The following is a 27,551-nucleotide window of genomic DNA, read 5'->3' as shown; positions in this document are numbered from 1 at the left end:
CCTGACAGACCCAAGAGTTCCCTGCCAGGCCCTCCAGACCCACAGAGACACCCAGCCTGGGGCCTCTGCAGCAATGGGAGGTTGGGGAACCCCCGCAAGTGAAAGGCCAACAACCTCTGAGCTTACCACAGCTAATAGAGGCCTTGCAACATCTTGGGGTGGTGTAGAAGCCTGGAGATCAGAAGCTGGTAGGAGGACGACCACAGCAAGGAGATTGGTCACCACCCCCGAATGTACAGCAATCGCTAATGGGCCCTTAAATGAGGGAGACCTAGCAGCCTCCCCTCAGACAACTACAGCAAGGGGGCAGCAGCAGAGCCTGAGCATACAGCAGCAACAATGGGGTCACCAGAAACTGGTGGTTAAACAGCAGCAGTGGGGGCCCCAGCAGCCGTTGACACATGTATTCTGTAAATATATATAAACTATAAAAACAGAAAAGCTGATACACACACACAGAGAGAGAGAGAGAGACAGGTCATAGCAGAGAGTACTGACAAAACGTGATCCACTGGAGAAGGAAATGGCAACCCACTCCAGTATCTTTGCCATGAAAACCCCATGGACAGTACCAAAAGGAAAAAAGATACGACGCTGGAAGATGAGCCCCTCAGGTCGGAAGGCGTCCAATATGCTACTGGGGAAGAGCAGAGGGCTAGTACTAGTAGCATCAGAAAGAATGAAGCGACTGGGCCAAAGCCGAAAGGACACTCAGCTGTGGTTGTATCTGATGGTGAAAGGAAAGTCCGACACTGTAAAGATTTTTTCTCCATAGGAACCTGGAATGTAAGATCCATGAATCAAGGAAAGCTGGACATGTTCAAACAAAAGATGACAAGACTGAACATTGACATCTTAGGAGTCAGCAAACTAAAATGGACAGGAATGGGTGAATTTAATTCAGATGACCATCAGGTATACTACTGCGGGCAAGAATCCCTCAGAAGAAATGAAGTAGCCTTCATAGTCAATAAAAGACTAGGAAACACAATACTGGGATACAATCCCCAAAATGACAGAATGATCTCAGTTCGAATCCAAGCCAAACCATTCAATATCACAGTAGACCAAGTCTATGCCCCAACCACCAATGCTGAAGAGGATGAAATTGACCGGTTCTATGAAGCCCTACAGCACCTTATAGAACTAACACCAAAAAATGATGTCCTTATCATCATGGGGGATTGGAATGCTAAAGTAGGAAGCCAAAAGATAACCAGAATAACAGGCAAATTTGGCCTTGGAGTACAAAATGAAGCAGGGCACAGGCTGATAGAATTTTGTCAAGAGAATATGATGGTCATAGCAAACACTCTTTTCCAACAACCCAAAAGACGGCTCTACACATGGACATCACCAGACAGTCAACACAGAAATCAGATTGACTATATGCTCTGCAGCCAAAGATGGAGAAGCTCTATACAGTCAGTAAAAACAAGAACAGGAACTGACTGTGGCTCAAACCATGAGCTTCTCATTGCAAAATTTAGGCTTAAACTGAAGAAAGTAGGGAAAAGAAATAGGCCACTCAGGTATGAACTAAATCATATCCCTGTTGAATATACAGTAGAGGTGACAAATAGATTTAAGGAATTAGATCTGATAGACACAGTGCCTGAAGAACTATGGATGGAGGTTCGCAACATTGTACAAGAAGTAGGAACTAAAACCATCCCCCCAAAAAAAATGCAAGAAAGCAAAATGGCTGTCTGAGGAAGCTTTGCAAATAGCTGAGGAAAGGAGGGAAGTGAAAGGCAAGGGAGAAAAAGAAAGATACTGTTCTTAAATGAACAGTGCAAAGAAATAGAAGAAAACAATAGAATAGGGAGGACCAGAGATCTCTTCAAGAAATTTGGAGGGATGAAGGGAACGTTTCATGCAAAAATGGGCATGACAAAGGACCAAAATGGCAGGGACCTAACAGAGACAGAAGAGATTAAGAAGAGGTGGCAAAATTACACAGAAGAACTATACAAGAATGAGTTTAACATCCCTGTTAACCACAATGAGGTGGTCAGCCAGACATCCTAGAATGTGAAGTGAAGTGGGCCTTAGGAAAGCTGAGCAACAACAAAGCTAGTGGAGGTGACAGTATTCCAGCTGAGCTATTCAAAATGTTAAAAGACAATGCAGTAAAAGTTCTACACTCAATTTGCAAGCAAATTTGGAAAACTCAACAGTGGCCACAGGATTGGAAAAGATCAGTTTACATTCCAGTTCCAAAGAAAGAACTATTGCACCATTGTACTCATTTCACATGCTAGTAAAGTTATGCTTAAAATCCTACAAGCTAGATTCCAGCAGTATGTTGATCGAGAACTTCCAGAAGTATAGGCAGGATTTCAAAGAGGCAGAGGAACTAGAGACCAAATTGCCAACATACGCTGGATCATGGAGAAAGCTAGAGAGTTCCAGAAAAACATCTACTTGTGCTTCATTGACTATGCTAAAGCATTTGATTGTGTGGATCACAACAAACTGTGGCAAGTTCTGAAAGAGATGGGAGTACCAGACCATCTTATTTGTCTCTTGAGAAACCTATATGTGGGTCAAGAAGCAACAGTGAGAACTGGACATGGAACCACTGATTGGTTCAAAATTGGGAAAGGAGTCCGGAAGGCTGTATACTGTCGCCCTGCCTAATTAACTTATATACAGAGCACATCATGAGAAAGGCAGGGGTAGATGAATCAAAAGTTGGAATTAAGATTGCCGGGAGAAATATCAACAACCTAAGATATGCAGATGATACCACTCTAATTGGAGAAAGTGAAGAGGAACTAAAGAGCCTCTTGTTGCAGGTGAAGAAGGGGAGTGTAAAGGTTGGGTTGAAACTTAACATTAAGAAAACCAAGATCATGGCATCCTGCGAGTCCCTTGGACCACAAGGCGATCAAACTGGTCAGTCCTAGAGGAGATCAACCCTGACTGCTCTTTAGAAGGCCAGATTCTAAAGTTGAAACACAAATACTTTGGCCACCTAATGAGAAGGAAGGACTCACTGGAGAAAAGCCTAATGCTGGGAAAGATTGAGGGCAAGAGAAGAAGGGCACGACAGAAAATGAGATGGTTGGATGGAGTCACTGAAGCAGTAGGCGTGAGTTTAAATGGCCTCCAGAAGATAGTAGAGGACAGGAAGGTCTGGAGGAACGTTGTCCATGGGGTCACGAAGGGTCGGACACGACTTTGCAACTAACAACAACAACAAATGAGATATATAATGCCAAACAGGTCTTATGACCTGCTTTGTTTTTGTTCACCAATACTTCAAATTCCCAGTAACAGTATGCTGGTGCTAGGAAGTAAGAGCCAAAAATATAATCAGGGATTAATTATTTATTTATTAAGTTTAAAAAGAAAAGTGGCTATTGTGTCTCCATCTATACACTAACTTCATCAGAGAAAGAGGTTAGATTAGTAATTTTATTTTTCCCCATCTTATCTTTTCTTAATTCTCGACCAGAATTATCATCCTGTTTCTAAAGCAACTAAAAGATGCTATTGAGATGTGTATTCAGAAAGATTAAGAATTTTTTTAGCTGTGGCAATGGCCCTCAGAAGCCATGCTCTACACTTAATTAAGCCAGAAACTTTCTTTTTCTACTTATTATTATATTCCTTCACCATTTTGTCACCAATTCTTCTATTGATTTGAATATACGGTAAGAGTTTGCAACAAACAATATCTACTAGTCTCCCTTGAGTTTAACTTACATATGCCATAATTGATTTCCAGTGTGCTTCAACAAACATTGTAAACAGCAGTATGTGCATATTGGGAGAAAATTACACTGTTTACTGATTGTTTATATTATCAGGCACCAATTTTTGTCCCCTCATCTGGAAATAATTAGCTTGATTATGACACTGGTGAAAAAGTCAGGCCTACTTTCATAATTTAATTATGATATTCAGAAAGGTAGAAGAAATGCCATATAATTAAACTGCTTTGTCATAAAAACTGAGAATTGCCAAAAATACAGTCACGTTTCTAATCTTGCAGGCAGGAAAATCTGATATAGTCAGATATTCTCTGTATTACTATGTAAAAGAAGCTTCTTAAATTTGCTAGATTTTAAAATGAGTTTCATTTCATATAGAGATAAGTGATCTGCACTGACAGTATCCTAATCATCTTCCAGATTCTGGGATAATTTTTACCAAATCCGAAAACCTATTATCTCTTGTCTTTCCCCATTATCTGATTATATTTCAATAATGCCACTTGGCTAAATATGGTTTCATCACCTCCCAGCCATTGTTGCAGGTTTAGCAATATGTTAGATATCTAAAATGTTCTACACTCTGAACAAAGGAATATAGCTAATATCTATTGCCTTAGAGAAGCTAAGAGCTTAAGGCTCAATATTACTTCTTTACATGGCTCTCAAGCCTTTAGCATCATGAAAAATTAAGCATGAAACAATTTGAGGCTCATTTGTGGCTCATAAATCATAGAGCTGGAGTACCTATGCTTGGAAAAACCTCCACCTTCCTGTTGAAAAAGCTTTTAAAAATGTATTTATAGGCTGCCATATGCCAAAGGCTTAGAGGTGGAGAGAGTAACAGATGTTTTGAGTTATAAAAGTAGATCTATTCCTCCCTTTGGACTCCTAGTAGATTTGTTCCAAAGTTTTTTGGGAAAGAGACATTTGAAAACATATATAGCTTATCATATATATATATATATATATATTTCTTTGCTCTCTCCCTGCTCTCTCTCTCTCAAGAAGGGAAAAGGTAACAACTTCCGAAAACAATAGCTGATGGGAACAAGCCATCCGTATATAGCTTCAAACATATTTCTTCTATAATTCAGAGAGAGCTTCTGAATTTTTACAAACATTTTGACCAGAAGCTAGTACTGCTTCCATGAGCCAACCATTTTTTTTCTCTATCTCAATCACTAATGTATATATTTTAAAGTTTAAATAAAAAAAATTTTGTTCCTCATTCCACTTTTAATTTAAATATGTGATTTATATAATATGAAATTCTGAGATGATTAAGTGGTCATTAACAAGTAAACAGTAGAAACTATGTAAATATTTTAGCCTTGAAGGTATTAAGAATTCAATTCTGCAGGAAGACTAAAACTACTTTTACTGAGATTGGCTATAATAACAGAATCCTACAAGTCTGACTGTATTATTTATCAGTTCCTCCTTCTTACAGTTCAATTTAGTAGGGAGGTATACGTCTCAGCTGCTTCCTAAAGTTATAGTTCTGGACTTAGAAAATACTTTAACCCTTTTTGCGTAGGGAACAGATTTTGCACATCTCTCTTAACGTTATCCTCTTTATTCTGTAAAGTTATACTTTTCAAAGATTATTCTTTTAAACATTTTTGTATATACCTCCTTGAAAATAACTCTTATTAATGCAACTTTCTCAAATGTATGTTGGATGGTAATGGGTTCAGTTCATTGGTGCTAATCAACACAGAGCTTTCTGCTGGTTCAGGTTCTGTTTTTCCAAGCCACACTATTTCTTTTCCACTGAAATCTGTGGCAGATTTCTCTTACCTCCCTAGTAGAAATAGAATACGAATTAAGTAATTTTCTTCACTTTGAAATGTAAATTGTTTGAGAATGGCCATATATTTGCCCTCAAAGAATTAAATCTTCCTTTGTAGCATAGAAGTGAAATCAAATCATGCACTAGGAACATTATAATAGACATTAGCAAATTAAGAATAATTCCATTCAAACATATGCGATGCTGAGAAAGCCAAGTATACATTTTTCTTTTCTTTTAAAAATTAAAATGGCTACTGAACAAAAAAAAATACTATTTAAATACTGTTAAGTTTCCACTAAAAGATTTCTTGGGATAGGAATGAAGAAAATATAAACAGGCATCTGCCATCTAAAGCTAAATGTGGAAAACAAAATGCAAGAAGGGAGATTAAGTAATCTGAAAATAAAACAAGAGAATATAAAATGAGATATTAGCCTTAACTGCTAGAAGCATCAGTTCTGGTACTGTCAAGTCTTCTGGGGCCAGATGAGCTAATTCTACTTTATTGTAAAGCTACATTGACAGAATCTTACAAGTCTCACATTTCTTCCGCCCCCCCCCCCACACACACACACCTCCTTTACAGTTAGGAACAGCCTCTTCTGAGCTTCTTGCCCCATCCACTATCCAGCTGCAAGCTATGCTGTGTCTTATTTGATCTTTCCCTTTGTAGTATCTCTTTGCACAGTCTCCCAAGGTCATTTCTACATACCATTACAGGTATTTCACAACTCATTTAATACATGGCAAATCAAAGTGAAAATAGTGTATACTCTACTTGCTAACACTGTTAATAGTCATTCTAAAATATTACAAGAGAAACAATTTTTCCTTGTTCATTCTTTCTCATGAATCCTAAGAAAATAACACACGCTCATGTTTGTGTATTGCAAAAATGCTAATGCATGGTCTTACCTTCACCTGCATATGCAAGGACGGAGCGGGTGCGCATCTGTTTTCCTTCTGTAGTTTTCCCTGAGCAGGTGTGAGAGCAGGAGGACCATCCAGACCATGTGCTGAGAACACAGTCCTTTGGGCATGGGATTTCACAGACAATGGGGACAGGATAGATAGCATCTCTGCAGAGCTGTCTATCAACTTCTTCTCCTGGGAAAGAAAAGGCCAGTAGCAGTCTATCAGATCTAATTTAACTTCAATTGAACATTCTTAACCCAGATGGGCATATAAATAAATTAGATTTGGTTGTTTTGTTAAACAAAAAGATAAAATAAACTGATTAGTTATCCAAAGTGAGTGTATCTTTTTCCATGGCTCAGTGCTTAAGAAATGGTTGCAAAATCCACATTCACTCATGCATTCAAAATGGAACTGAATGATGAATGGGAGAAGGTTCATATTTATACTTTGGAAATGTTAGGTAGCAAAACTATATATCTTAATTTAGACAAGAAAGGGAAAAATATTACTTAAATACTATAACAACTATCTTTGTGGAAAAGATATTGCAAAATCATTACTGAATAGCTGAATCATCTTGCAGAACAAGCCCAAACAGATCTACTCTAAAGCACGTTATACAGCAAGGGTAATTTCCACTCTCCTGGTCTTCTGGAAGTTCATTAAAATTTGATTATTCCATAATAGCTGGATGTCGTAGAGCTCCCAGTGCCTGGAATATTATATTAATTATAATTGATACCATGATTGTATATTGTATTTCTGTTATTGTATGTCCTTTGTTAGTATTTTTGTATCAGTGGCTCTGGTTCTTGCTTATATATGCGATTTAGAGAGTAGCCTTTACCAAAGAGATTTATAAATTCATTAAAAATAAATAAACCCCCCAATTTTACTAATTTGTAATCCTCCAGATAAGAGTCCTTTAGTCTAATCACTAAGGGGCCAGGCTAGAAAGCAGGATAGTTAGAAAGTTAGAAAGTAACTCCCATCTTAGCCAGGAAAGCCCTCTGGGTGACTTTGAGCAGGTCTCTCTCTCTCAGCCCAACTCACTTCACAGGGTTGTTGTGGGGAAAACAGGAGGAGGAAGGCATATTGGATATGTTTACTGCCTTGAGTTATTTGTAAAAAAAAATAATAAAGGCAGGCTACAAATAAATAAACCAACAACAACAACATTCATTGTATTCCAGACAATATGACCATAGCATTATAGGTATCCTGGCAGAGGTAATCTGTGTTGAAGAAGGCTGGTGGACTAATGGGAAAGATAATATCTCTGTACTCTCATTGCCTTCATTTTTTAAAAGTTTTTATTATTGTAGTTAATGTCTTAATACTTTATATTTATGGTTTTAATTGTAAGCCATCAGAGTCGCATTACAGAGTGACAGAAGCAGCAAACAAATTAAATAAGTAAATAAATAGCATTATGGGATTTTTAGTCTAATGTACATGGAATGCAGCAGTTTGGGTAAGGTTCCAGCATATATGGATGAAAAGCTCAGTGACATCATGTACATATTCCCAGTGCTTTTTTTGTAAAAGAAAAAGGTGCCAGAACTCACACATGTTATACAACCCGCCTTGCCTACCCTACAAGGTTCCATCCAAAAAAAGGTGCCGGAACTCCGTTCTGAGCATTCTATGACAAAAAAAGCCCTGCATATTCCTTAGTGGAAATTCAGCCAAGAAATTACAAAGTCATTAACTCTGAGCCAGAGTTAACTCAGCCCAGATCATTATAATGCAATTATGAAGTTATTTCATCTGATCAATTATTTCATCATAATAGCTAATAGAATTTAACTCAAAGATGTTCAATATGACACACAATATGCTATGCTACAATAACATTTAAAAAAAGAAATACAATATTCCAATAGCACATTCAAGTCAGGAGTCAATACTGATAAATAATTGCTTATTGTCAGAGCTGCTCAGGGAATTGGAAGAAGAAAATACATTACAGGTTTTTTTTCTTTATGCGAAACTGCTGGCCTTAACATTTTAAAAGAAGTAAAATGTTCTGAACAAATATGTTGGCAGCTGAAAGAGAAGAGATGCTTCCTTTCTTGATCGCACTGATGTATGATGACATTTTAGCAGTTGGCAGGGAGACCCCTGTTTCTCTCTTGATGCACATACAAACACAAAAATATGAAAGATCCTGTAGGAAAATAATGCTAGTACTCCTAAAATCTTTAATTAGAAAGAAGTCTGATTGTCACATAGAAAACAATCAACTGCATCTGGTGGCAGACTCTTTAAAAATTGATTTCATGTTTAAACAGGATAATATTGTCGTTGACTGCCTAATAAGGAAATATGTTCAGATCTAGAGCATGCCACGGTAGGTATTATCTGATTACAAGTAATGAAATGAAATGAGGCATCTCTTAATAACACTTACTTAAACTTATTGGGATTTTATGCTACTGAGGTAATTTTTTTCCTAATGTTTCATAAATGATATGAACAAATTGACTTTTGTGGGCATTTCATCTTATAACATCACATCTTACTAGGAAGAATCATATGCTGCCAAAACAGTCCCACTAGACTATAGCAATCACGTGAAGCGATAGAAATCCCAGCAAACAATAGCTGTGGTGGGTAGCATAGCTAAGTTTTATAAAATGGGAAAAATCTAACAGATGGCGTGACTCTGAATGTACATAAAAACATAAAGCATGTTCTCATGAGCTTTTATTTAAAAGTCATGTTTTGAAACAAAATATCATACTAAATCTTCTCCCTATCCTTCTTTTTAAAAAATAAATGTGGGCAGTTATTCACTGTCACTCAGTCTTCATCTACAAGCATTAACTTCAGTGGAAAAACAACTACCGGGAGATCAAATAGCATAATACTACTCAAAACCTAGACTACGAAAACTGGTGGGGAGAATGAAACTAGTCTGAAAAAGCTAAAATAACAAAAAATGGAGGGGCATTTCGATTCCCACTATGGATGAATGGCTACAAAAGTTGATGGAGTTGGCTAAATTGACCATTTTGATATTAAAAAAAAAGAGTATAAGTACTTTTGTTCCTACTTGGAAACTGCTTCTGGAGTTTGTGTTTGAAGTGGGGGGAAAATGAAACTTTGATTTTGGGTTTTACTGATTAGATTGATTTGCTGTTATAGAAATGGCTAGTTTATACTATTACGGAAAAGTAAAAAGTTGAGGTTCGATGTTAATGCCCTATTAATGCCGGCCTGGTCTAATGGGTTTGGGGTATTTTATTTAGTATTTTTAATTATTTATTGTAATGGGCTAGCTCTATTTAATCTTATTTTTAACTTTTGTATATTGTATTTTTATTGTATTTTTATTGCCCTGTACACCGCCCTGAGTCCTTCGGGAGAAGGGCGGTATAGAAATTAAATAAAATAAATAAAATAAAATAAATAAATAAATATTGTACTGCAACAGAGAGAACTGGAAGTCAATGTCTTTTTTTTCCCCTCTTCCACACTTCTCTCTTTCTCTTTCCCTCCCCTTTGTTTCCTTCTACTTGGTTTTGTAGTTTTGTATTTTGTACTGTAAGCTAATAAAAAATAACATATGGGAAAAAAGCTAAAATAACTTGAGCACTAATAAATGCATTTTATTGAAAACCTAAGGTAAACTGATGTTCCCTTTCCAACTGGAGATAACATAATATGTCATCTTCCTTAATATGTCATCTCTAGTTGGAACTGCAGTGGCACAACCATACTGTGTCATCTCCAGTTGCAGCAGGTGTCTAAATGAAAAATGGGTTACTGGAGAAACATTTCATTGCTGTCTGAAGTGGTCATCAACATTCTGGCAACTCAGACCTGACTACCTAGCAATATGATACTGTTATACATTTTGTTCTATAGCAGGGCAAATGACTATTTGCTGCCATCTTACAGTCATCTAGATTTTTGCAAGCCTTTCCTATTAGCCCTGATATAGCTGTTATGAGGTTAACTACAATAAGGTGACTTTGGTTGAACAATCTCTCTTTTTTCAAGATAATGCTAAGTAGAAACCTAATAATAACAGAAACAACTGTTTCAAACTATTTTTTATAATGTTCTTCCTCTTTTACATTTTATTAGCATTGTTCCAGGAAGATTTATTTGCATTTGCTTTAATCAGATAATATTCTATTGTTAAGGGAATCAAAAGTGTTGTGATAAAATCTACCACTATTTTTAAACAAGAACATAGATATACAACATACCGTAGTAATTTATGAATAGTAAATAAAACTATCATAAAAGCATTTCAATGAAGATTGAGGAAGATTACTTTAGAACATATCAAAACAAATCTGAATAAGCTTTTTTCATTAATGACTAAAACTTCTAGAAATAAAGTTAAATTGAATTCCCACATAAAATCACTTATCCTTAGATTTGGCTGACTGATGCATCTTGTAGAGTACAAAAGCATTATTAGGAAAACAAACTACCCCTTTCTGTTGCTTTCAAGAAAATAAATAAGCTCAGCTACTTTAATTTGTAAATACTTTCAGTGTATTCTCTGCAGCCAAAGTAGCAACAATAAGTGATTGATGGAGAGCAGCAAGCTCCAAGTATATCAACTCTCAGAAGACCCTTTAATTTGAAGGTCATAACAGTCAAGGTTTATGCAGCTCCATATAAAACATAATGCCAATTTCCATGGCATTACTGGCCCATTAGAATCTCATTAGCGTGAAACAATAAATAATTTTTAAAACTACAAAATGAAATTGTTGGTGAAATCAGCTAACTTAATAATTATGATACAAGGAGTTTGGAGGAACTACAAGCTAATAATAATAAGTGATCAATCTGTTGAAATTTTGATTTTGGATGGAAATAAGAATATTGCAAGACTCATAGACCTTATTGTCCATTTCATATATAAGCAGACATAGAAATTGTTCCTTCTTAACGTAAGAAATTAGTACCTCTGTGTTACAGAAGCATTTGTAAACGGAAATATAATACCATAGTCATTTTCCTACTGAATATTTTATTAACTGTATACCAAAACATTGTACAGAAAAAAGTATGGCAATTCAGAATGGATGCAATAAAAAAAACCAGAATATTATAAATTTAGTACATTATGAGAAAAAGAATGTGATCCTCAATGGAACTGCATCCACATGGAAGGAAGTGTGTATTGGGTTACCCCAGGGCTCTGTTCTGGGCCCAGTGCTCTTCAACATCTAGCAGGAATAGCCAACACTCCAGAAGATAGGCTTAAGATACAGAAGGATCTTGACAGACTTGAACATTGGGCGCTATCTAACAAAATGAAATTCAATGGTGAAAAAATTAAGGTTCTACATTTAGGCAAGAAAAACCAAAAGGCAGGTACAATATAGGAGGTACCTTGCTCAATAGTAGTAACTGTGAGAGGGATCTCGTAGTCCTAGTGGACAATCACTTAAATATGAGCCAGCAGTGTGCTGCAGTTGCCAGAAAAGCCAACACAGTGCATTAACAGAGAGATAGAATCAACATCATGTGAAGTGTTAATACCACTTTGCAATGCCTTGGTAAGGCCACACTTGGAATACTGTATCCAGTTTTGGTCACCACGATGTAAAAAAGATGTTGAGACTCTAGAAAGAGTACAGAGAAGAGCAACAAAGATGATTAGGGGGCTGGAAGCTAAAACATATAAGGAATTGGGTATGTCTAGTTTAATGAAGAGAAGGATGAGGGGGTGACATGATAGCAGTGTTCCAATATCTCAGCAGTTGCCACAAAGAAGAGGGAGTCAAGCTATTCTCCAAATCACCTGAAGGCAGGACAAGAAGCAATGGACAGAAACTAATCAAAGAGAGAAGCAACCTAGAAATAAAGAGAAATTTCCTGACAGAACAATTAATCAATGGAATAACCTGCCTCCAGAAGTTGCAAATGCTCCAACACTGGAGGTTTTTAAGAAGAGACTGGACAACCATTTGTTTGAAATGGTATAGGGTTTCCTTCCTGAGCAGGGGGTTGGACTAGAAGACCTCCAAGCTCCCTTCTAACTATTGTTTTTGTTGTTGTTATTATTATTCATTGCACAGTTAGCCAGATGTTCAGACTGGATTTGGCATTTTTGTCTACCTATCGAGTCCTTACGAAGGACCTGAGATAGGCAGATGTTGATGTTTGAATTTGTTAATGCCAATGGTGTCCAACTGGTGCTCCAGTTGTTTCGGGATTGCTCCCAAGGTGCCTATTGCTATTGGTATTACCCTTGCTTGCCTTTGCCATAGTCGTTCTATTTCTGTTTATAGGTCTTTGCATTTTGTTATCTTCTCCAGTCCTTCCTCTTCCATTCTGCTGTCTCCAGGCACTGCCATGTCCATTATCCAGACTTTTTTTGTCTTGCAGATTTTCCAATGCATTATTGTTGCTACTTTGTCATGCCACTGCTTGTCTGTGCGATCTGTGCGATCTTGCAGCAACTTACCAGGTGGTCCACTGTTTCTTCAGCTTCTTTGCATAGGCAGCACTTACTGTCTGTTGCTGTCTTCTTAATTTTGACTTTGTATGCATTTGTCCTTAAGGCTTGGTCTTGTGCATCCAGAATTAGTCCCTTGGTCTCTTTCTTCAACTTTCCTGGTCTTAGCATTGCTAGGTCATTATTATCTGCTTTCCCAGCTATTATTATTATTATTATTATTATTATTATTATTATTATTATTATTATTATTATTATTATTATTATTATTATTATTATTATTATTATTATTATTATTATTATTATTATTGCATGAGAAAAGCTCATCTTGCTAGCTCTATAGATTTCATGAATTCTTGATTCCTATTCATCCCTTTTAATAAGTTGCTAAGCAGCATCTGTCTTTAATTAACAATCTTAATTAACTGATAGTTAATATTCTCAAGTAATTTCCTTTCAAAAACTTAAGTAACATTTGCACTGACTTCAATTATAATAAACATTAAACAGTTTCGTTTGATGCCTTGTAATGGTTTCTGAAAAGAAATTTTCTAGATCTACATTATCCAATGACAATTTCTGAGTTTTCAAAACCATACATCTAGAAGTTGCTCAGACTGGGAAAATTCCACTCTAGATCTTTAAATCTAATAGTTCATTTTGTGTTAGAATCAGTCAAATCTGTTTATTTATTTTAGTATTGGATAACTCTGGATAAAAATCAGGGGACCAAATCTTTGTGTCTATTCCATGAATGCCTCCAAATAAACTTCATAATTGACAATCCACTCTGGTTAGCACTTAGATAATAGAACACTTGGGATTTCTAAAACTATTGACTAGGCTGTGAACTCAAAAGTATACATATTTCAAAAGAAGGCAACAGAGAAACACCTTTGGAGCAGGTCTCAATCTTCTTGCAAGACAGTAGTAGTAGAAGTGAGCCTTGGTGGAGCAGTGGGCTAATGCCTCCCTAAGTAACACCAGCTGCCTGCAATTAGTGCAGGTTCGCATCCCGCCAGGCTCAAGGTTGACTCAGCCTTCCATCCTTCTGAGGTAGGTAAAATGAGGACCCAGATTGTTGGGGGCAATTAAGCTGACTTTGTAATAATGCCGCTTGGGGTGTGTGTGAAAGCCCTAATAAGCAGGCATATACATAGAATGAAGGCTACTGCTAAGCTTGTAAGCCGCCCTGAGTCTTCGGAGAAGGGCGGGATATAAATGGAATTAAAATAAATAAATAAATAAATAAATAAATAAATAAATAAATAAATAAATAAATAAATAAATAAATAAATAAATAGTAGAATTTACCAAAACATTTTTTGAAGTCACATTTTGATTTAAATACATCTCTGCAACACCTATTTAACATATATCAAGAAACAGGATACTGTAAATTCACATACAAAACTCTGCACAGCTATAAATATATCAGAAGAGTCCTATTGCGCTATTGCCTAAGAAAATGGAACAAAGGGGGAGAAATATAACTGATAGCCAGTGCAGGATAAGGTATTCCTTATCCAATACAAATTATACAAGTTGAAGAAAGTTCTTTTCCTAGCTATTTCAAGCAAGAAGATTGTTTTCCCCTTATGACAGCTGCATATAAGAGTTGGAAAGGTGCATAAAATTTTGGGCAAATAAAAGTTTCTATTCACTGTTTAATAAGAGCTAGTCTACATGGCATAAATGTTCCCCTTCCAGCTACATATTTAAAATATTTGTATACCACTTCTCATTTAAAAAATTGCCACCTTACAGTAATAATTACTGATGCCGTAGGATGAGAACCATGTTAATCTATGCTAGCAAAAAAACGAAAGCAAGCTAACTTACAAAAGCTTATGATTTTTGACATCTTTTGTTAACAAGAAAAGGGACTATTGGACTCTTTTAAGTAACAAACTCTTTGGGTCCCATTCAATTTAGGAAACATTTCTGATAATCCTTTGTGAGAAAAATTACATTAAGCATGCAAAATTCACATCTGACCATGAATGCAGATCTCAAGAAAATACAGGGGAAGCATCAACATTTAGGAGGGAGGGGCAGCTGGAAACATCCATTATCAGCCCAGAGAAGCTGATGATTGTTCTAATGACCCATGCCAACATTAGTGACTCTATGGCAGGGGTGTCAAACTCAATTTCATTGAGGGCCGCATCAGCATTGTGGTTGCCCTCAAGGGGCCGGGTGGGTGTGGCCTGAGTGGGCATGGCCTACTGGGTGGGCGTGGCTAGAGTGCGAATGGCCTACTGGGTGGGCGTGGCCAGCTCTACATCGTTCGCATCAAGGGTGCCTATAGGGGCCTGGGCAGGAGTGGGACAGATCTGAGGGTCTCTGGCAGAAGGAGGGTCTCAGGGCCAGGGCCAAGGCAGTGGGGGCCGTTCCCTCACTGTTTCCAGCATGGCTTCGCGGGCCACATGAAACCACTTCGCGGGCCGGATCTGGCCCCCGGGCCTTGTGTTTGACATGTCTTCTCTATGGTGTTAATCCCACTCAATTTTCTATTTTACCCCCTTTGGTTATCAGTCAGTAGAGTCTTTTCCAAGTTAATTTCTACTCCTACTGACTCCATTGATACATCCAGTAGTTTTCTTGGCAGAATGCTCTTCCATTGTTTTTATTGGGGGGGGCTTCCCATCTTGCTTAAAGCTCTGGAATTTCCCAATGATTTTGCATTCAACTACTAACCAGATGTGACACTATTTTATTGTATCGAAGTTGATCAGATAGATTGCCAGGTTTTTCATTACCTAACCATAATCTCTGCTCACAAAAAATAATGATGAAAGCTGCATTTTTTTTCAGCTCCATCTTACCTCCCCACTCCCCAGCAGTAGCTTCACATACACTAAGGGTAATATTTATACTTCCTTCTTATGGATTTTCATAACAAAATAAAGCCTTTTCAAAGTCCAGCATTCTCTTGCTGATGCTGAAGGCAATAGGTAGCTATGATAACCAATAGAAATCAATAGCTTTATAATAATTACCTAAGCAGACATTATTTGTTCTTTCAGCTAAGAATGTTATAGCTTAATTGTGATCCATGTGCACAAATGCTTTTTATCCTCTAATGAATCTCCCAGCAATCAGGTTTATTGGATGACCCCAAGCTCTACTTTCTGAGACAGGGATTATTATCTTGTCCTTTATTATTATCCTGAGAAACAGATAAATAAACAAGGATATAATAATATTTGCCAATAGAAAGAAAACATTTTTATAGTTACAAAATACCATACCATCTGCTAGCTATACAGAAAGACTATGTTAAATGTTTGCAAGAAACAGTTGTCACAACAATTTTGAAAATGATTCAAAATCTAATTTTCAGGCTTTCAAGATTCTCCTGACCCTGAAAGTTTGATCTGTTTCAGCACCAATGTTTCATTGGGAAATTTTGGGTCTAGACTGGTAGAAGTACTAATTTGTTTTCTTTTTGTAAAATATTGCAACCAGGGTCAATCTAAATAGTTGTTGTTGTTGTCATGTCCGATCCATCGCGACCCCATGGACAACGTTCCTCCAGACCTTCCTGTCTTCACCTCAACTCCATCCAGCCACCTCATTCTCTGTCGTCCCCTTCTTCTATTGCCCTCAATCTTTCCCAGCATTAGGCTCTTCTCCAGTGAGTCCTTCCTTCTCATTAGGTGGCCAAAGTATTTGAGTTTCAACTTCAGGATCTGGCCTTCTAAAGAGCAGTCAGGGTTGATCTCCTCTAGGACTGACCAGTTTGATCACCTTGCAGTCCAAGGGACTCGCAGGAGTCTTCTCCAGCACCAGAGTTCAAAGGCTTCAATTCTTTGGTGCTCAGCCTTTCTTATGGTCCAACTTTCACAGCCATACATTGCAACTGGGAAGACCATAGCCTTGACTATACACACTTTTGTTGGCAGGGTGATGTCTCGGCTTTTAAGTGTGCTGTCTAGATTTGTCATGGCTTTCCTCCCCAGAAGCAAGCGTCTTTTAATTTCTTGGCTGCAGTCCCCATCTGCGGTGATCTTGGAGCCCAGGAAAATAAAATCTGTCACTACCTCCATTTCTTCCCCATCTATTTGCCAGGAATTGAGAGGGCCGGATGCCATGATCTTGGTTTTCTTAATGTTTAGTTTCAACCCAACTGTTGCACTCTCCTTCTTCACTCATAACAAGAGGCTCTTTAGTTCCTTTTCACTTTCTGCCATTAGAGTGGTATCATCTGCATATCTTAGGTTGTTGATATTTCTCCCGGCAATTTTAATGCCAACTTTTGATTCATCTAGCCCTGCCTTTCTCATGATGTGCTGTGCATATAAGTTAAACAGGCAGGGTGAGAGTATACAGCCTTGCCGGACTCCTTTCCCAATTTTGAACCAATCAGTGGTTCCGTGTCCAGTTCTCACTGTTGCTTCTTGACCCGCATATAGGTTTCTCAAGAGACAAATAAGATGGTCTGGTACTCCCATTTCTTTAAGAATCTAAATAGTACCATGTGGTTTAATCATCCTATTATAATCAACTAGCCACTATTTATTTAGAAGCCCAACAGAAGAGGATGATGATTTTCACATTACCAGCTAGGTTGACACACAATTTATTAATTAGTTAATATGAATTATTTAGCAAGTCTTAGGACCAATAATAAGGAACTGTCTGGTCATTGGACACATTTGTGGAATAATAAAATCTGCTTTGGCATTTTAATCCTTGTACATAGCCTTTCAATTGTATATTTGTTAATTGTGATGTGATTTCCCTCTTACAAGCTAAGCAATTTCATTTTCTGAACTTTGTTGATGCCATTAGGACCTATTAACATATTTGATTATGAATGACATGTTCATTCTACAGCTATTTTATTTGGATGATTTTTCTGAGCATAGAATAACATTGCTCAACTTTTAATATTTGCATTGAATTTTCTTGCACTGAATCCTGTATATTGGTTTAGATCATATGAAAATGGTGAATGGCACCATCTGACTATGTGTGAATAATCTTGGGAGACAGAAGAGATGAGCTGAAGTCTAGGCAAAAATCAGTCAAGAGATATCTTAGTCCACAAAAAGAATGAGGGTATGGGAAGCAGAAGGGAGCCTCCTAAGTTCTCTGGAAAGTAAACATGAGGAAGGGAAGAAGTGCTTTCATACTTGCAAGATTCTGTTCCTATAAGCTTATAATAAAGGTAGTGCTAGTATTCATAGCTATGTTTTCTTACCAAAGATCTGATATCCATCTCACATGAGGACACAGAAGCACTGGCTATGCTGTAGGTGGCTCAGTGGGTTAGGATGCTGAGCTTGTCAATCAGAAGGTCGGCAGTTTGGCGGGTCGAATCCCGAGTGGCAGGTAGCAGAGTGAGCGCCTGTTACTTGTCCCAGCCTCTGCCAACCTAGCAGTTTGAAAGCACGTAAAAATGCAAGTAGAAAAATAGGGACCACTATGGTGGGAAGGTAACAGTGTTCCGTGCGCCTTTGGCATCTAGTCATGCTGGCCACATGACCACGGAGAAGTCCTCGGACAAATGCTGGCTCTTCGGCTTTGAAACGGAGATGAGCACCGGCCCCTAGAGTCAGAAACGACTAGCATGCATGTGCGGGGGAACCTTTACCTTTACCTTTAGTATTCATAGCTATGTTTTCTTACCAAAGATGTGATATCCATCTCACAAGTTTCCCATGAGGACACAGAAGCACTGGCTATGCTGTAGGTTGCTGTGCTGTCATGGGATGAGACAAATTCTGCCCCAACTGTTCTGTTAGTTGCACTAGATATTTGTAAACAGGCTATTTGTATATCCATTTGCTTCTAGCTGTGCAACAATACTTCAGCTAGGTGCTCGGTGGATAGAGATGTATTCTGGGGATTGGAGGCTATTTCTACAATTACAAGTGGAATCTTCTGCCACTCAGGAAGAGAGTAGGAGGTTTGCAAGATTGTTACTATAATCTTACAATAAAGATGATGTTAATACTCATAGTTTTGGTTTCTTGTCTGGACTTGTTTCAAAGGTCTGGCAGATCTCCCCTAGCCTTTAACAAAGAACAAATAGCTTGAATATTTTTATTCATGTGTATATGTATATTTTACATATCTATATCTATTTATCTGTCTGTCTATCATCTTTCTGTCTGTCTGTCTATCTATCTATCTATCTATCTATCTATCTATCTATCTATTTATCATACAGTCACCACAGTATACTGATATATACTGAAATATAAGCCATGTTGAGTAAGAAAACTCTGGCATCGTGGAAACAGCAATTGTTGGGGGGAAATGCTGATATGACTCTTCTCATAAACACCTATAATCTTGATATGCATTAATAGCAATGGTTCTGTAATCAATACGTTGACCTAACCTATATATGATAAAAACTACCACAGCATTTTCCATCCTATACCTTTGGGCTTTCCCTGAGTGATCTGGCAGCTATTTGAAACATTTTCAGAATTCATTTGTTAATACGGTCATCCTGCAAAGGATAAGGATCAGTGAACACCAGTGTATTGATTATAACCAAGAACAATAAACTACTTCCATTGCTGGAGTCAATCAAATGACATTTTGGTAAAATGAAAAGGGAAAATAAAGTAAGTTTGAAAACTGCCAGAAACTCAATTGGGAATAAAATCAATCTGAGTCATCAGAGCAAGACAGATCAAGCTATCAGAAGAGTTGGCAATAATGAAATCAGATCAGAGAGATGAGAATAAATGCTGATTGTGCTAATGTGGAAGTTTATATTGCCTATAATTCATAGAATGTTTCTGACTGCAGTAATTCTGAGAAAATTATAACAATACATTTTGCCCCTAGTGTTAAAAAATGTATTATTATAATTTGACTTGCCATCATTAACCTATCATTCAGACTTATTTGACTCTTAAAGTGGGCCCTATCAAACAAAAGACAATTCAGTTGTAAGAAAAGTAAGGTTTTACACTTAGGCGGAAAAATCCAAATGCCCAGGTATAGAATAAATGGTATCTCATTCAACAGCAGTAACTATGAGAGGGATCTAGATGTCCTAGTAGACAGCCACTTAAGTGTGAGCCAGCAGTGTGCTGCAGTTACCAAAAAAGCCAATGCAGTCCTAGACTGTATCAACAAAGGAATAGTAGCAAAATCACATGGTATTAATACCACTATGTACTGCTTGGGTGAAACCATGCTTGAAACACTGCATCCAGTTCTTTTTTCTACAAAAAAGATGTTAAGACTCTAGAAAGAATGCAGAAAACAACAAAGACAGTTAGGGGTCTGGAGGCTTAAAACCTATGATGAACAGTTGCAGGAACTGGGTGTCTCTAGTAATTTAACAAAGAGAAAGACTAGGGATGACATTCCAGTATCTGAAAGGCTGTCACAAAGAAAGGGGAAACAATCTATTCTCCAAAGCAACTGAGGGCAAGAGAAGAAAAAAATGGATGGAAACTTGTCAAAGAGAGTGTTATGTATTGGTGTACAATACTTGGAAACCATTATTGTTAGTTAACTACTTTGTCTGTTTAAACTCCAGATTGCTTGTCTCCAGAGTTGTTACTTGCGTTTTTAAGTGGGAAGATTGCTTTAATTCTATTGGTCGCTGCCTAGCAGTGATCCATACAAATAGAAGCTTAGTGGCAGTTCACCCGCGCTTCTGTGTTAACCTAATAAACGTGTTGCTGCTTTCACCAAACGCCTCATCAATGCCTCACCAATCCCGAAACAGTGGCAACAAAGGTGGGATGTGCCACTAAGGAAGACAGAGCCAGAAGTCACTAAGGGGTAAGACCAGGCATCAGTGCCCTGGTAGGAACCACATTCCCCCCTCTCTGCCTGCCAGCAAGCCACGCTGGAGGTACTCATATCCTAAGGATCTGTCCCTAGGATCAACACAGAAGTCCTTAGCAGCACAAGGCATTGAGAGGTCAGTTACAGCTTACCATGGCCAAGGTCAGCAAGTTGTCGGAGTTCAATGTGTTGCATCCCGAGAGGTGGAGCTCATATGTTTAATGTGTCAAGAACTATCTGAGAGCTAACCAAGTTAGCGAAGATGACTTAAAGGCCACAACACTTCTGTGCGTGTATGGTCAGACAATGTTCAATATACCCGAAAACCTAGTTGCTCCAGCTACACTAGAGTTGTTTGCCTACTCCAATCTCAAGAAGAAGCTCAAAGAACATTTTGAACCGAAGCTCTGCATCACTGCATGGAGACACGCGTTGGAGCAAAGGGAGCAGCAGCTGAGAGAGTCAGCTGCCGAATTTGTTGCCGCGTTACGGCAAGCATCCCATCTCTGCAACTTCACAAAGACTGAGAGACCATTTGGTATGCAGGTTGAGGAACAGGGACCTTCAGCAGAAGTTTTTTGTGAAGGAACCTTGTCTTTCCAAGATGCTCAGAAGGAGATAATGGCCGAAGAAGCTGCTGGGGGAGCCATCAGAGCATTGTGGCCCTCCAAGAACACTCCCAGCCCAGAAGTCGTCCACCACGAGGACGTGGAAACAGCCAACAACCCTGACAGGGACACTGAGATTGATCAGCTGCAGAAACCACCAGAAAGAGGCCAACGACCGTTTGAGAAGGCAGTTCCCTTCACTCGATGTGCGGGCTGTGGAGGCTGACACAGACACTTGGAGTGCAGGTTCCATACAGCAATGTGCTGGGTGTGTGGTAAACAAGACCACATTGCTGCCATCTGTAAAGGTCGCCAAAGGAAAGTTCAACAAGAAGAATTTCTCAGGAAAGGTACATGGTCCCCAGGGCAGAACAGAGTTGGCTATTGCACCAGTAGAAGGAGCATTTTTAGAACAGGCACCCATCGCCCCCTTAAAGAAAAGCTTAGGCTTAAGGTCAAGCTGCAAGGAATTCCATGCCACATGGAACTGTACATGGGGTCAGCCCTGTCCATAATTTCTCAAAGAACTTTTAACAACATTTGCAACTGCAGCGGCAAAAGAGTTAAACTCAAGCCATTGAATCTGCTGTTAATAGATTTCCAAAATTCCTGTGTAGCGGTTAGGGGAGAAGCTATGCTCAAGGTTCAATTCAAAGAGTTTGAGGGCCCCCTTGATGTCATGGTAGTCAAAGGCAACTGCTTAGACTAGTTCGATGTCCTGGGCATCCATGTGACTGGCATTAACAGAATGCAAGCAGTGGACCTGTCAGCAGTTTGCCAGGAATTTGCTGATGTTTTCAGCCCTAGCTTGGGCAAGTACAAGGGACCTCCAATTGCCCTCTACCTTGATCCAACCATAACCCAAGCCTTGCAGAGTGCCTTTTGCCCTCAAACCCAAAATAGACACCGAGCTGGACAACCTGGTGCAACAAGGCGTGTTGTAGCCAGTAGATAGCAGTGTGTGGAAGACACCCATAGTTCCACCACTTAAAGCCAATGGTAAGGTGCGCATATGCATGGATTACAAGTGCACTATAAACAGAGCACTTCAACAACATGCATATCCAGTGCCTGTAGTCAGCCATATTCTGGCATCTCTACAGGAAGGTCACATATTCATCAAATTGGATTTGGCCCAAGCCTACCAGCAACTGCTCGTGGATGATGCCATGGTGGAAGCTCAGACTATAGTCACCCATAGGGGAGCTTTCAGGGTAAGACGCCTATAATTTGGGGTCAATGTAGCCCCAGGGCTGTTCCAGAGCGTGATGGAGCGCACACTCAAGAACATTCCAGGTGTGTGTCCCTATGTCGATGACATCCTCATAGCTGGGGAGTCAGTAGAAGTTTTGGCAGAACGGATCAAATTGAAAGATCAATTTCCACACATAATAACAAGACATATTCATAATTGAATTCCTCTTTTGGTTATTCTGTAGTGCCTTTCTTCCATATCACTTTTGATGTTTGTCCTTTCTGTTTAAAATAATGACTTCCACTGGCTCAATCAGGAATGAGTTGATATTCACAAGGTTTCTCTGTGAGTATTCATTAAGAGCTCCCAATTTGGAAGGCATACTGAAGATAAGTTGCATATGCTCCCTGTCAGACAGTCTTATGGAATTGCTGACTAGATTTCTATATTTTTTTTCTCAGTGCCTGATTGTCCTTGTCTGGACTCAGGATCTAAGCAAGATTGGGTCTATTTAATACCTGGATGTGAAAGCCAATTTGGCTTAGTGGCTGGTCACTATCTTAGAAGATTTAAGATACTGGGTTCTAGTTGTCCCTTAGTCATAAAAACCAACTGAGTTACTGATCATTCTTTTTCATCCTTAGGATCAAAATCCTGCAAACTACTTTCAAAAGTGTTGCTAAAAACTTGGGAATTTGTCTCTGTAGTCACCAAGAGTCATGTCTGACTCAGTGAACCATAACAATAATATTTGAATCAGAGACTTAGACCTTTCTACTCAACCAAATAACCCTGGAAGAAACCAATGGTAAATCACCTCTATATTGCTGTTAAGAAAACAGTACAAATGTGTCATGTAACTAGTAGGCATCAATCTCAATTCAAGTATACATTTAACTTTCTTTGTTTTGCTGCAGAAGATTAATATAGTTACAGTATCTGTCTTTATAATGTAATTATGTTCTATAGTATCTCCACTTTTTGAAAGTATGGCTCTGATTTCTTAATGAATAGGAAATATAAGAAAGAAGATGTGAATAAGCTCTGGGTATTTAGTCATTTGCTGTGAAAATGGTTGTTAGATTAAGTGGGAATTATCTGAACCCAAACAGCAATTTTTAGTATCTTGATTCCATCAGCTTATTAGCATTCAGCAATTGCAGAAATTCATGTGGAAAACGGCTAGCAAATAAATTTAATAAATAAAATTAAAGAAACTGCCCCTTTGCAAAATGAATGAATGAATGAAATCAAATTTTCCTGGAAGGAAAAGAAAAGGAAGTAAATTACAGAATTTATACACATAAGATCAAAAAAGGCTTAATTACATTCTACAGAGCATATATCTACAGCAGACATGTCAAACTCGCGACGTCACGTGACGTCGCACGACATATCGGAGCTTTTTCCCCATTGCCGGCAATGGGGTGGGCGTGGTTTCGTTGCGATGTGTCCGGCCCGCGGGCCAGCAGTTTGACACCCCTGATCTACAGGGTATATTGATAATCTCAACCTATACCACAATTTTAATACTATTTATATGGTACAATATAATTATGTGAAAGTTTGTTACAAGCTTGTCCAAAGGACATAAAATAAACCAAATTGCTACCCTCATCTTTCAAGATGGTGTATTACTGTAATTCACTGGTGTCTGCAAAATATTGCTGATTTCATTGGAATGACAAAAGCAACACCATGTTGCAAACTCTGCCCCCTGCTGCCTGGGGATTTGACATTGCAACACATATAAAAAGGGGTGGGGTTGCATTATTATGTTGCTTTCATCACTTTGTCATTCTATCTCTTACATGGAATCTCTTTTTTACCTTTTTGGGTAATGCTTAGCACTACAATAAATATACAAATTACTTCAATAAATATGACAATTTTACATTTGTTCTGCTACTCAGTAAAATTAACATAGCGTGGAACTACTGTAAGACTGGTTAATTTTTAGTTCACCTTTATCCAAATAATATTCATAAGATGAAAATTATTAACAGCACTGAGAAAGGGGATCCTTTTTCTTGTCTTTTACTCATCCCTGTAGCTGCTCTGAATATAAAAACAGAATGACAAACACTTGCACCATTCCTTGTCAGCAATTTGGAATGATATAATAACATAACTGCAGTGACAAAAACAGGAATAGGAACAACAGCAATTCATCAAAGCCCCTTATGGTGAGGAGTAACTCTCAGGTCTTATTCCTGCCTGCTCCAACCAGGATTAAAATTCCAATTGCTACCCTCCACAGTGGAAGGAAATGGCAATCAGAAGCTTTCAACAGGAGCACTGGAGGATAAATCTATTATCTCAGTATTGTCTGAATGGCTATAATGGCTTCTTTCCTTCCAACAAATTGAATAGAGATGCTCATCCCTAATTGTACACAACACCCCCTCAGACACTGCTATTTGAGCTTAATTGTAAAATAAGAGACCTCAGGTTTAAACATAATATCCCAGCTAATTATATTTCAAATACATTAAATGATTCAGAGAGCAGGAAAAAAGAGATGCTGATCTGTTTTATAGGCTCAGTTTACGGTAAAACAATGAAGTTAACCATAGAGCGGTGCCCGTCTTGCGATTTAAAATACTGGCTTCTTGCAGCATGCTGCGAAGAAGCTTGCGGCAGAAAAACAGGCTGAGAATTACAATGACACTTAAAAGAACATATATCTCTTTGACTGCGTCTTATATCAGGTTTTGGTTTTAAAGTCTTGCTGTGTAATCTCATTAAGTTACATGCATTACTAGCTCTGGGAAGAGGTAACAAAACCAAGATCACTCCAGATAGGCTTCTTAAGTGAAGATCCTTTGCAGTGCCCACAGTGAAAGCTTGACTATGAATCAAGCTTTACCACTTTCCTTATATCCATGCACAGCTGTGCTGCATCATATGCAACAATTAGGCAAACTCCTTAATAGACATCAACACAGATAATTTGCACACAGTCTCAAGCCTCAGAATATATGTCAACTAAAGTCACAGGATGGCTTCTCTGGCCCTTCTTCTTCATTACAATACAGAAATATTTCCATCCAGTTCAGTTATATGCATATGCAAGTGATTAGTGCTCTGAAATTTCTAGAGGGATTTTCCTAGGATTCGATCTGAATCTGCAAACTGTGCATTCAAAGCATATGCTCTAAACTTAAAGGATTGTTTGTCAATAACTATCTGACTGCTGAATTTCAAACCAATTCCCTCAGCCATTGTGACCTATCACAGTTGTGAAAGGAAATCAGAGATGGAATCATTCTTTTGATTATCTCTGGTTTCTCAGGGGGGGAAAAGTCAAAGTAGAGAAGGTGGTGAAAGAAAATAGCACTGTTAACCAATACACACACAGAGAGAGGGAGGGAGGGAGGGAGGGAGGGAGGGGGAGAGAGAGACTGAGAAACTTAAGAAGGCTGGCAGCTTCTTTCCCCATTTCATTCCCTTTCTCTCTGCTCCTTCTCTTCCTAACCATTTAACCATCTCTTTAGGGGAAATGTTCTCTTCAGAAATGGCTGCTTTCAAAAGATTGCATGGCATAAAGGCATTGAATGTGCTGGATGAAAACAAGGGCAATTAACTCACTTTCAGCTATATACAGCAAGAATCTAAAATAGCTGCCTCAAATTTTTCTCAGCAACATGAAGGACTACATATATTCTTTTCTAATGAAGATTCCACATCATGTTATTTATTTTGAGCTTTGCCATTAAGCAAATAGGCAAGACAAGTTGTGGTTTCAAGAGTTAGCATGCTATTCAAAATGTGTGATATCTGACAGTCATCACTTCACTTGGCTGAAAAAATAAATAGTTTAACTTGGTATAAAACAAATTACTATATCAATAGATGATGAATATTAGAGGTACAATGTCCTAAACAATATTTAATGTATTTATGCAAATTAATAAACAATTGTATTCATTAGTCTATCTTTACTAAAAGTATGGACATGAACAATCTCAAAATATCAAAGGCTACAATCTTATTAGTTCTCTTATTTTTTAGTACATGAAAAAATGCTATGAAAAAAAATTAATCTGACAGTATTGGGTAAGGAGGACTGAAATGGTTAAAGGGATGAACAAAATCGCAATTAGTTTAAATGTTGAAGATAGGGACCATATCTACATATTCATATGACTATATTTTAGATGAACAATCCAAAATATGAGCTACAGTACACGTGAAACCTTTTCTCTCATCCATTTCTTAAGTAGCTCAATTAATGTTATGAGTAAAAGACTGATGTTCACATTGACTTATAATTAATACCGTATTTTCTGGCGTATAAGACGACTTTTTAACCCATGAAAATCACCTCAAAAGTTGGGGGGTCGTCTTATATGCCCAGTCGTCTTATACACCGGAAAATCAGCGATCGGGCGGGAGCCGGCAGGACTGCCCTGCGCACGCGCACGCTCCCGAGCTGTTAAGGAGCACTCCTTAGCAGCCGGGGAGTGCGCGCGTGTGCAGGACTGTCCTGCCGGCTCCCGCCCGACGCTCTTCCCTCATGAGGCAGCATCCCTGAGGACTCCTTAGGAGCCGGGGAGCAAGCAAGCGGGAGAGCCAGCCAGCCAGCGAGCAAGCGAGCGAGCGCGCAGGCAGGTGGGCGAGCAGCACCTGCTTTCGCACCGCGCCAGAATTTCTCCTGCGCTCATGCACCAGCCTCCCAGATGCCCCTCGCGCAAGCTCTGGATGCTGCCGCGTGCCGCCCGCCTTTCTAGCGCGGCTTCGTCTCTTTCACGCTGTCTTGTGGGCGCCGCCACCGCCGCCCCTCAACGTGCGTCCCCCCCGCCGCAAGAGGGTGTCATTTGTCGCGAAAAAAAAAATTGGAAGGGGAGGAAGCGCCCGACGTACGTGTGGGCTATAGGTAACCCAACCCTAGACCGTGGCAGCAGGCGGCATTGGGATAGGGGAGGCGAGGCGCGCGTTCTTCCTTCCCTCTGAAGAGGCAGCCCCGGCAGTTCTTCTTCCACCGGGCTTACTCCGTTTGCTGAATCTTTGTAGTTACTTAAGTAAGTGCTAGGCATTTTTAATAGGTCACATCCTTTCTTTTCTCCACGTATTGGCACCTCGCCTTTCTACGCTCTTACCTCTC

The 27,551-nt window shown here is 38.7% G+C and overlaps 1 protein-coding gene across 1 annotated transcript in view; it reads right to left on the bottom strand.

Moving 5' to 3' along the window:
• THSD7A (thrombospondin type 1 domain containing 7A) overlaps positions 1 to 27,551 on the bottom strand; it is a gene marked incomplete at both ends in the record, with an annotated part of 144,441 nt that overhangs the window by 78,515 nt on the left and 38,375 nt on the right. The window contains 1 exon segment of the mRNA XM_081346261.1: positions 6,436 to 6,627. Coding sequence (XP_081202387.1) covers positions 6,436 to 6,627 — 192 coding nt within the window.

Source organism: Vipera berus (genome assembly GCF_964194415.1).
Source record: "Vipera berus genome assembly, chromosome: Z".
NCBI lineage: Eukaryota > Metazoa > Chordata > Lepidosauria > Squamata > Viperidae > Vipera > Vipera berus.
Note: the sequence above shows the minus strand (reverse complement) of the source record. Positions and strands in the feature narration are given on the sequence as shown.